The sequence below is a fragment of the Scophthalmus maximus genome, chromosome 10, assembly GCF_022379125.1.
Source record: "Scophthalmus maximus strain ysfricsl-2021 chromosome 10, ASM2237912v1, whole genome shotgun sequence".
Taxonomy (NCBI): Eukaryota; Metazoa; Chordata; class Actinopteri; order Pleuronectiformes; family Scophthalmidae; genus Scophthalmus; species Scophthalmus maximus.
Window position 1 is genome coordinate 4415692 of NC_061524.1, and position 11809 is coordinate 4427500.

Below are 11809 nucleotides of genomic sequence, written 5' to 3' on the forward strand. Positions count from 1 at the left end.
AACAAAAAAAAACAACTAATCTCATCTGGAAAAAAGTTGATATTTGATATACTTCAAATTGACTTGATATACTGCACAGGCGGAGGTCAGGTGTGGCCCCAGGGAGTAATCTTACATCGTAGGAAACGTTATCGACCCCGTTAGGAGACAGGATGTCACTGTAGAGGACTGGAAATGTGATCTGGGCTGCTCCCTAATCTGCATCCACACAAAAATGGGTGGTAGTTTGGTAGTTTTCACGTAATCCTACTGACAAATAAACCACCGAACGGACAAGTAGTGACCCCCTTGTCGTAGGAAATGAATGATCAGACTGTTTGAGGGTGAAGAAAAAAAAAATGGCGGACCGGAGTAAGTAGTGTGGGGGAAAAACATTTTAGACGAGTGGCAAAATATATGATCTGTTTGCAGACGTACGGCTTCAATGAACACCAGGAAACACCTGATATATATGTCTCTTTATGAAATCAGGATTAAAGCATCTGAATTCTGATCAACCTTTTTTAATTATAGTAAATATTGGAGTCAGCGGACAATTACATTTTTTTTTTTACAATGAAAAGTGTGTGAGAAGAAGAAGAAGAAGAAGAAGAAGAAGAAGAGGCGGAGTGAAAGAAACAGTCGGCGCCAGTTGGACAAACAGACGCTCGCAGGGTGCCGGTGTCGGCTAAAACACACACATACACACACACACACACACACACACACACACACGAAAAATTGTGCCTTAGGCAATCCGTCCAACCCAGCGTTAGTTCAGAGATAAAGAGGGAGAGATGGAAGAAAAACAACTGCTTGAGGAAACCAGACATTACGTGAAAGCCCAGCGCTCAAAGTTGAATGTATGTTTTTCTCATGTATAGTAGAGGGGAAGGGGGCCGTGTTGTTGTGTTTTTAAGATATGTATTTCTATAACCTTCTTTTCATCGGCCATAATATTGTATGAACTGACAAAACCCCGGCTTATTGGCTTCTTATAGAAAGACTTCTTGAATCCGTGCGATCGTTTAAATCCAGCTAAATCATCATTCGCGGATTTTTCACGGAAAAACAAACTAGCCAATCACCATTGAGCGATCGACCGGCAACTCTTGAGCCGTCGACGGACGCGGAAAAAAAAGAGTCCCGAGGGAAGAGTTTAAAACGATGCGGACCAATCGGCGCGATGACCTCTGTTCCGTTCCGAGGAGCCACGAAATGAATAGAAATAGAAACAGATAACCCAGTCGGTCGGAGAAGCAGGAGGCGCTTTCGTGGTATTTCGCCGACTGACGGCACGACTTGAGGTAAGGTAAGGTTCTTCCTTCCTGAGGTAACAAAATACAATCGACAGGACATATACGGAACTCGCCATGCCTGGTATTTTAGACGAGAGATGCTCGGGTACGAGCCGTTGCCCCCCTGTCGTCGGCCTCTGTGCTAAGACGCTGCTGGTGGCAGCGCCGCTTGTGTTTTTGAACTCTCAAGGAGGCAGAAGTTTCTTTTCAAAGACGATTTCCTCGAGAAGGACGTTTCAAATAACAGCAGTGTAGAAAATGAGACCTGTGAAACTTCCTGCAAAATGTTGCTGTGGGTTACAATGTGTTATTCAAGATCCAGATCCAGATTCAATATGAAGACGTGACCTCCCGCTTATGCTCTCGTCTCAATTTTTCTTACACTCACGGGTGCTTTCGTGCGTTTGGGGGGGGGGGGGGGGGGGGGGGTGGGGGGCATCAGCGGTCGAACGGGCACCGCACACGAAGCCGTGCGTGACTCACCTGACCGCTCTGATGACGGCCTTGAGGGCAGCCGACAGGTCCTCCACCGTCACGTCGCAGTGGCAGCCCCTCTCGTCGAAGGAGTCCTCCGCGGCCATGCCTGCGTCCACTGGGAGAGACACACACCGTCATTTTTCTTTCCTTGCAATAATTGCAGGCCCTCCTGCCCCCCCCCCCCCCCCCCCCCTCCCGTGCAAAAATTGCTTCCAGTCTCAAAAAAAATAATTCATCAAACACGCTCCGCATGGCGGGGCTCCCGTCAGCCGCCCCCAAGAATGCTTCAAACTGATGCTGTTTTGGCTTTGAAGAGGTGAGAATTTATGCCCCACTTGGGACGGGCTCTCTGGGAAAGCGGGTGCAGGACTTCGCCAGCACGGCTGCACGGGGTTGAGAGGAAAAGGACAGATACTGTGTCAGTCCGCAACGCTGCCAATAATCACGAGAGTGGGACGCGGAGAGAGTGAGTGGGAGGAAGGCGGCGGAGGGGGGGAGGGAGGCCGGTGGTGGTGGGGGGGAGGGAGGTGGTGTTGGGGGGGAGGGAGGGAGGGAGGGAGGTGGTGGTGGGGGGAGGGGGGGAGGGAGGGAGGTGGTGGTGGGGGGGAGGGAGGGAGGGAGGGAGGCCGGTGGTGGTGGTGGTGGGGGGGAGGGAGGGAGGTGGTGGTGGTGGTGGGGGGGGAGGGAGGCCGGTGGTGGTGGTGGGGGGGAGGGAGGGAGGGAGGTGGTGGTGGGGGGAGGGGGGGGAGGGAGGGAGGCCGGTGGTGGTGGTGGTGGGGGGGAGGGAGGGAGGGAGGCCGGTGGTGGTGGTGGTGGGGGGGAGGGAGGGAGGGAGGGAGGGAGGCCGGTGGTGGTGGTGGTGGGGGGGAGGGAGGGAGGTGGTGGTGGTGGTGGGGGGGAGGGAGGGAGGTGGTGGTGGTGGTGGGGGGGAGGGAGGGAGGTGGTGGTGGGGGGAGGGAGGGAGGGAGGGAGGTGGTGGTGGTGGTGGGGGGAGGGGGGGAGGTGGTGGTGGTGGTGGTGGGGGGGAGGGAGGGAGGTGGTGGTGGTGGTGGGGGGGAGGGAGGGAGGGAGGGAGGCCGGTGGTGGTGGTGGTGGGGGGAGGGGGGGTGGGGGGGGTAAATAGTGATATAGTGATATAGAGGTTATAAAATCTCTTTACATGAACCCTACTAGGGAATGAGAGGAGAAGCAGAGGAGCTATTAACACAGAAGTCTCATCAATTTCTGTGCAGTCGGAGTTTTCAGGGGGAAATTTGAGGAGGAGCACCGCGGCTGCTTGTACGACACGGTGTGTACACAACCGTAAATTAGTGATCCTGGCGGACAAAAGGAGAGAATGTTGGAATTGATTTAAAGGGGCTTGGCGGGAGTGTATGAATCACGTCGGTTAAGCGCTCCCCCCCCAAGTTCAATATGTCCACTTGGATTTAAAAAGAAGAATGCATGATTTTCATCATCCTATATATCTACAGTGGAGAGAACAGACAATTATGTAGATACTTTGGAGAATATAACTCTATGCAATAAATAAAACACTGTCCGACAGTCTCACATACACATGCAATCTATCAGCTCGTGCGTGTTTCTTTCAGAAAAAACTGATTTATTGGAAATTACAGACCTGAAATTTATGGTTTTCTGTGGATTTGAAGAAAGACCGATTATCCTGTTATATTTATTATTACATACGTTGTTTTGCATTAAGTACAGTGTATAAAATAGCAAAGTGTGTTGAAGAGTGTCATTTCCAGGCGGCGCAGTGCGCACGCATCGTCCCGCTCACCGTCTGGGACGGCGGTGCGAGTCTGGCTCTTCAACCTCAGCGACGGCCTAAAACGGGTCCGATCGTTGAAGCTCCAGCTCTTCTGCACTTTGGCCGGGCTCCCGCCCATCAGCTCGCCGCCGCCGCCGCCCACCGCCTCGTTGCCCGGGGAACAGCGTTGGCGGTCGTTGGTGGACGCCTGTCTGCTCTTCATGCTCTGCCCGCGAGGACTCGCCATGCGGACCCGCTCCTTGAAACTCAACTTCTGACTGCGGCAGGGGAGGGAGAGAGAGAGAGGGAGAGAGAGAGAGAGAGAGAGAGAGAGAGGGAAGAGGGACGGAGGAGAGACACACGTTCAAAGAAGCAAGGAGAAAGAGTTGAGACGGAGGGATCGAGAGTGATGGAAGCGATGATCCAGAGATGGGTGGACAGGAGATGGAGAGGGAACGTGAGCGGTTGGGTTGGACGGAGAGACACAAGGAGAGAGGGCAGAAAGAAAGATGCTGTCAACACCTATTTCTGCTCAGACAGTGGGAAGAGTCCAGAGCGCAGACAGCGCTCTGTCCTTCCCCCTCAGATCAAACATCATCCATGCAGAACAGAGCCGGACGAAGCCCCCCCGACACCAGCCCTCAGCGTCGGGTCCCCAAGTGCCACCATTTCTACCCCATCGGCTGGTAACACGTTCACGTATTCACTTTTCAATACGGCGCCGACAAAGCTTTTTGCTTTGACGGCAATTTGTGAAGCATTGATGCTGTGCATCGCCATCGCATTCACGGTCAGATTTCTTGAAAAAATCCTTTCCCGAGATGGTGCTGGCAAATGACGTACGTGCACAGGAATTCACAGATTCGTGCGCGCGCACGCACCACTTGCGGACATGCAGCGTGAATCCGCTGCATTTGCTCATTTATTCTAAATGCTGTCATATTAAAAAAACCAATCTGTTGAACAAATCTGTTTTTTTTTTGGGGCTTTGTCTTACTCCATCAGTTTGCGCCGGCGACATCGTAAAAAATGGAAAAGGCCTTCATCCACATGATGTTTAGATCTTTGGTGACCGTCCAGAGGAAGCAGAAATATCGAAGTCAATGAGACTCGCCGCAGTAAACAATTTAGACCAGCATGCAATGCAACAGACCAATCAGAGAGAGAGAGAGAGAGATGCAGGGTTCCAACACATTTTCCATGCCACAATTTCACACTTTCCTCCCGACCCTCGGACTCGTGTTTTAATAATCAGTTCTAACCGTTTCAACAGAACCATTCTAATAACTTCTAAAGACTTTGGGAAGTTATGTTTTACTGTTGTGCTTTTTATATCCACCATCATTCTTTGACCGCATGTTCCTGACTTTCCAGGACTAATTTGCACTTCGCAGCACATGGCAACACATTTCCCCCGATTCGCGAACGGCGAGCAACTAAATATTTCCACTGAGCGATTACTCATTTGCGCTTTCCACCGACAACCTCTGTGAAACGCAGCACGGCGGACGGAAGGGAGCCGCGCATCGCAGGTCTCTCCACAGCACCCATCAGTACCTATCGCCATTGTTTCCGTCTCTGCAAGCAAAAGTAAAGACGGAGGAGCGAAGTGCAGCAGAAATGCAGGGGGGGGGGGGCATGCGGTCAAACGAGGAGAAGCTGCGACACCCGCATCCCAATGCTGAAATGTGCGCAAACGTTGCATCGGGGGGGGGGGTTTTTTAAGGGGGGTTTCTGGGTCCAGCTCCAGTTTCTTGGGAGCGTAGGGACATTTTTTTTCAGATTAGAGAAGAATATTGATTAGGAAATATATAATAAAGGGGGAATTTAGACCTCGCGGTGCTTTTTCTTACTGAGAAAGTAGAACCAGTCAGAGAATCCGCTCACTGTCATTTGTCCTTTCTCTGAAAAGTTCTACGTGACAATTTATGAACTGATCAATTTTTCTCCATAACGATGGTGGCGGTGGCAAATGTTTAACACCATTAGACAGTCAAATCTGGAGCATTCTTTCTCTTCATCTTAAAAACATCCTTTTTTTAAAAAAAATTTGTTGTTAACTATCACGACTATATGGTGCCACGGCAACCAAGTCTTGTGGTCGTACGCCGGGCAGCAGGCAGCAGCGTTCGTCTCAGGCAAAGTCCTCGGCGAGGGAAAGAAATTAGAAACAGTTGAGGGGGGTAAGAAGGAAGTTACGTCCGGTTTCTTTGTTCCCCGTCCATGCTATTAGTTTGTCATTCTCACAGGTTATTGGGCTTGGGGGGGGGGGGGGGGGGGGGGGGGGAGCAGAGAGGATGCTGGGTAGCACTTGTACTTGTAGGTACCTCCTATACTTCCGAGAGTACCTTCTGAAGAGCCTCCCATTACTCAGACCCTTACTAGAGCGAAGGATGGAGGAGACAATGGAGACATAGAAAAGAGGAGGAGATGTGAATTCATGGCACACGTCAATCTGAGGCCGTAGCCGGTGTGACATCGGTACTCTGGACTCTGTATCTCCCGTAACGGTTATGACCAAAATGTCGTCAGTGTGAAACTCATCTAAACTCGTGCTTATACTCGCTGGCTCCGATTTGGCTCGTCGCATTAATATACAACTGGACGTCTGACTCAAATTTATTTGCTCAAAATTTGGACTTTTACGGCCGTTTTGGACAGGAGCCGGGCTGCTGGCATCAACACAAGTGGACAATACCACCTGGAACCACTAGGGGCTCGAAAGTCATCCGCCCGCCTCTTTCAGCTTCAGTTTAAACCCTCGTTGTATACTTTTATTTCATCTCGCTGCTCCCTCACCAGCATCCAGCGCACTCACACTGCTGCCCGCTGTGGCACTCTGCGGCGTGCCTTAATGTTTTACTGCCGCTGGTGTTTACAAGTCTGCTTAAAAACGAAAAACCCCACCAGCGCACCTACCGCCAGCGAGCGAGCGGGCCCCGACAGTCTGTGAAACCGCTAATAACGGCGTTCCCCTCGCCGGAGGGGGGAAAAAACACTGAGAAGAAACGGTGTCGTAAAAGGCAAAACGCAATCGCGATTCCACGAGTGTAAATTTAGCCCCTCGCCGCTGCGAGGAAGGGGAAAGCCTGGCGAAGCGCGGCCCCTTCGCACAGAAGGGTTTCTGAGGGATGGATGTAGCCGGGGAAGCAGCGAAGCCTAATTAAATGCTGTTTTGGTTTAAGGATGAGAAGCACATTTGCTTGTGTTTTTTCATTGAGTTTTACATCTGTGTGTGTGGCGGTCCTAAGTTTAAATGCCTGCTCAACATAAGGCCCCCAAATGTTGCCAAAGAAGCCCAGCGCTGTAAAAAAAACAACAACTATACTAGCATAATTAAACTCACAAATCTCCCTCTCTCTCCGTCTTCTTCCCCTCTCTGAAATCCCCCCCCCCCCCCCTTCAACTTTGCTCTGTCTCTCCTAGACTTGTGTTTGATGAGTTATATAAATACCATCCCAATGGAAAAAGCGCGTCATGGTACAGACATGGTACAGACTCCTGTCTTTGAGGGCGCGCACACACACACACACACACACACACACACACACACACACACACACACACACAGAAAGATGGAGATGTGACAGAAAAAAGTTGGAAAAGCGAGGTCGAAATGTAAAGTTACAGAGAAGAAATCTGCAAAAGGCTGCACACGTTGTACCCTATATACAAGGTCGTTTGAAAAAATGCGGCACTCTATTTATTTGCGTCTGATGTAAGAACTGCCTCTGTCAAAGCGTCTCTCGCTGCCCGTCTCTAACTCTCGATGCCACACGACTCAAATCAAGACAGTAACCGCACGTCAGCCGAGCACTGACAGGAGAGAAGGTTTCATCCACGCCGTTGTTTCCAGTCGTGGTCGTGTGGCAAACAAATGTTGACCCGTCACCTCTGGTTTCACGTTGACCTTTTTCCATTGCTCATCTGTCCAACGTAATATTGATGCGCGTGCCAATTATGCTTTTATTTCGTCTGACACAGAACCTCAGTGGGCCTTGTCTCAGATCTAATGTTTCTTTTTCTTCACATCATCATCATCATTATCACCAGGTCATACTGGTTATAAAAAGAAGAAGAGTTTAACATAAGCATAGATGAAAACGATGCCATGGCTGCCTGCCATTTTTCTCCACCAATGGTTGGTGACCTTTGAATTTGTCCCAAAGGTTAAGTCAATTTTCGGTCATTCGCTAAATCGATCAATAAATCAGTAAACCAAGCGACAAACATACCACCGATCAATGCCCCAACCCTCTGATGGCCATTGCTATCCTCACTAACCATTTACTATTACCCGGTAAATGTCAATAAACTAATAAAAAGATGAATGAATCATTTTTAAGCATGCAAATGTCCAGTCAAATGACGAATGGACAATAAAAATAGACGAAGTAAAGCCTGCAAACCAGATTTCAAAGTTTTAAAGATGTCGTGACCAAACACATCGGGGCGCATAATCGGATTTATGACAGCGTCACATGTGGAGTGTGTGTGTTTTGTGTGTTTGGAGGGAACGAGCTGAGAGTCATACAAACCTGTACGTGGTCTCGCCCTGCTCTTTCCTTCAAGTTGTTAGTGGGACGAAAGAGGAGGAGACAAAGGGGAGAGAAATCAGTATTCCTGCAGAGTTACACAGCTTTATACAGACATTTCCACTAATGTTTATGGGAGGTATCAAAGCGCCAAAAAAAAAAAGAGAGAAGGAAGCAGAAAAGAAAGGAACTTTGAAATCAACGGGGTTTAGTGTTTTACAAGCGCATGCGAGCTACGGCCGTGCACAGGCGAGCGAGGCGTTATAGCTGGAGCGACGGGCGTGGAAATCAGAAAGGTAAAAGGATCCAAATGTGGTGTGAATGTTTTTAAATATTACACTTCGCCTCATTGTTCACGAGAGCTGTGGATCAGGTGTGTCAGTGAACATCTAAGCCAAACTGAATTTAGCTTGGACCCCCCACCCCTCCCCTCATATTTCATAAGATTGAAGCCAGTTCAAATCTGGATTAATAACTTTTATACAATTGGCATATGTGTGCCACCTGCCCATGGCGAGTCCATGTCAGTCATATATCAATATATTATTAAAAATGATTTACAATGTAATGTAATAGTATGAAAATGATCAAAATTGTCCATGTTCTTTTGTCGAACCTAACTGACGTGATTATTTTTCACAGTAAACATTTTTGAACATGTATTAAAATACTGCAAATAAATGATCATTAGCAGAACTTAAGGCACAACTTCCCTGTACAGGCTGCACAGTGAGGCATTTAACCATAAACAGCCGATTGTTGAATTGGGCAACTCTACAAGGCTACATCCACATTATTACGTATCGATAACGCATTGGTGAAATGCATCGCCGTTGTTACGGTTACTCGTGCCGTCCACACTACTCCGGAGTTTTGCATGTCGTAAATACTTTAAGTGAAACTCCCACCGCGTCATTGGTCCAAGAAAAAAAAGAGAAAGGAGAGGCCTTGTCATCCTTTTGACCGTTGTTGCCTCCCATCAGGAGCATTTTCTGTAACTAGGCAACCGACTGCAGAGCAGACACTGCTGCTTCCTGATTACACCTGTACGCACATGCCCAGTGTACGTGAATGGTCGGGTGATATGCGTTTACAGGTGTGGCAGTATGGACACGGGGATTATTACGATCTGAAACGCGCGGACGGAGATTGTTTTAGTTTTTAAACAAAACCGTATTAGTGTGGATGTAGCCTGAGGTGTAAATATGCCTCGTCGTGAAAGAGTGTCAAAGACCAATGCATGCTTAGCAAACCATCCCCTAATTGCAGAGAAGAAGAAAAAAAGCTTCACTCGAGGAAGCACTGTCACAATGCTGCACGACACACACGTTACGTGACGGAAAAATGGAAGAGGAAGAGTTTGAGGCTACGCCGATGAAGACGAGCAGACACCAGCCGAAGGTGAGAGAGGAGGAGGAGGAGGAGGAGGAGGAGGAGGAGGGCTGAGGAGCAGCGGCCATTGTTTGTAAGTCTGTAAGTTGTTACCTACTTGGCGGGGCTGCAGGTATGCAACGCCTTTAAATGAGGCTTCCAGGTAGCAATGGAAACCGAGTTCTCATCAGCAGCATAACTACGCCAGACCCACTACATGCAGAGTCGACAGAATAAAATGAAATCATGACAAATTAAACAATTAATGGGGGTCAAAGTGTGGGAGAACACAACGGGTGAGGGTCGGAATATATGAGTTGAGTCGGAAGTGAGAGGAGGAAAGTGAGGAAGAAAAAAAAAAGGAAAAAAGCTGATTAGTTGTTTTTTTTGGGGGGGGGGGGGTAGTGTGGATGCATTGTGATTGGGGGTGGTTGGAGGGAGATGGGGGAGGGGGGGGGCGGTGATGGTAGTGCTTGTGGAGGTGGAGGTGGAGGTGGTTGTGGTGGTGGTGGGGATACATGCCTGAGGGGGGGGAGGGCACTTTGGTAGTGGTGCCAGGTGGCCCTGAGGTAGGGACGAGCTCCGTCAGTGGAGTACAGGCGCCAAGCCGCCTGGGTCGGGGAGGGAGCAGAGACGGACAGGACAACAAACACGTTCACGACGTGGACAGACACACACACACACACACACACACACACACACACACACACACAAACACACATGCATGACACAGAGGGGGGAATGGCACAGACATGGTGAGGGGGGGAAAAAAAGGAATGGAGATCCGTGTGAGCATGTGGCATACACAACATGTTGTCTAGGCTTCGTAACCACCTGGCGGCCACACCGGAGGTTCTCCATAGATGGCCGTGGAGAGGGGATTGGGAACGGGAGCAAATCAAGTTCATCAAACGATGTTCCCTAACATTCACCAAGCGGGATTTTTGCCCGAACCGAACAAAGATTAAAGCTACAGTGTGTAATATTTAAAAGAACTTATTGACAGAAATTGAATATATTGTCCATAACTATGTGTTCATATATGTACAATCACCTGCAACAAAGAACCGATGTTTTTTTGTTAAATACAGTTCCATGAGGTGGACCCGACCTCCGTGTGAGTCGCCATGTTTGCTACGTCCTGTTGAACAGGGTTGTTGCACAAAACGGTTCCTCAATACGTTGGAATTTGCATGAAATTTACAGAAATGGAATTAGTGGTGCGCCGCCATAAAGTGTCCCCCGTCGGGTGCTCAGTTGGTTGCGGTTTTGCAACTTGACCACCAGATGGCGCCAGAAAAGTACAACAATTACACACCGGGGCTTTAAACCAGAATCAGTGACGGAGACGAGTCGAGCAGCTGACTGGTGTCGCCAAGCTTACGTCGCTCAACAGTACAGACCTTTTAAAACGGCGAGCGCAGAAAAAGGCTACTGTACGATTGGCGGCCGACAGCTGAGTTTGGAGAAAGGCTTGTCGATACGCGGTCACCCCAAGTTTTGGGGGTGTTTCTTCCGCTTTGGTTTCTTTTTCTAAAATCGACCAGGATTTTTAAAGTCCTGTAGTCTGAGCTGAGCTTTGGTATGTTTGTCTAGGTAAAGGGACTTCCTGATCGAGTAGGGCAAGATAACTCCGGTGTGTTTTGGGGCGTTGAGTCCATCTTAAGATACGTGAATGGCTGCATACAGGCCAACAGCGTTCACGCGTGGTTTCGGATTATTGGGTGTTTGCACATGTTTGTCGGTGCTACTCAGAAAGTGAACCAATTATTCCACTCTGCATGGAAAAGACCCGACGTCCGCCACAATGGCTCTAACAGGTTGTTTTCTTTACATCTCAAAACCCTTTTTATTTTTATCTTTCCCTCTCGACCAACTGAACCTCCGCGGTGGCGCCAGGTGTGGTTACGAGATTTGCGACACGACTGGAAAGCTTTTACAGAAACACTTTACACAAAGACGGGTGGGAAATTAACACCAGCCACCTGCCAAGCGCAGGTCAACCCCCACTTCGCAGTCATTCGGAGATTTTAAATGGACAAAGGAGCCACTGCGGCGGTTTGAAAATTGCGAGGTCGACCAGCTGCTCAGGCTCGGCGGTGAATGGCGGTAATGTCCCGCCCCTTCGTTCAGACGGAGAAACACACGACGCACACAGAGATTTAAAGCAGGGGGAGCTGTGTGAGACGGAGGGGGTGGGGGTGAGGTGGGGGGGGTGAAGTGATGGATAGAACAGTAATATCATCCACATATTTAACACGCCAAAGCCGCTTCCAAGTTTCCCTTCACCTGTTGAGGGAAAATGTTATGAGCTTGGCAGGTAACAGTGACCAGCTGCTCGACACGGCGCCGACGAGAACCAGGACCGGGGTCAAAACCCGGCGTGGGCTACGTCG

The 11809-nt window shown here is 49.4% G+C and overlaps 1 protein-coding gene across 8 annotated transcripts in view; it reads right to left on the reverse strand.

Moving 5' to 3' along the window:
• Window positions 1-11809, reverse strand: part of kcnq5a (potassium voltage-gated channel, KQT-like subfamily, member 5a) — a 74165-nt gene that overhangs the window by 9133 nt on the left and 53223 nt on the right. For 5 of the 8 annotated variants that reach the window (XM_035606029.2, XM_035606028.2, XM_047335047.1 and 2 more), the window contains exons 8-11: window positions 9532-9626; window positions 8046-8072; window positions 3538-3785; window positions 1761-1869 (exon numbers count right to left, since the gene is read on the reverse strand). In XM_035606029.2, coding sequence (XP_035461922.2) covers window positions 1761-1869; window positions 3538-3785; window positions 8046-8072; window positions 9532-9626 — 479 coding nt within the window. Of the gene's footprint in view, window positions 1-1760; window positions 1870-3537; window positions 3786-8045; window positions 8073-9531; window positions 9627-9935; window positions 10025-11809 lie in introns of all 8 variants that reach the window. The other 3 variants (XM_047335046.1, XM_035606030.2, XM_047335049.1) reach the window with 1 other exon arrangement.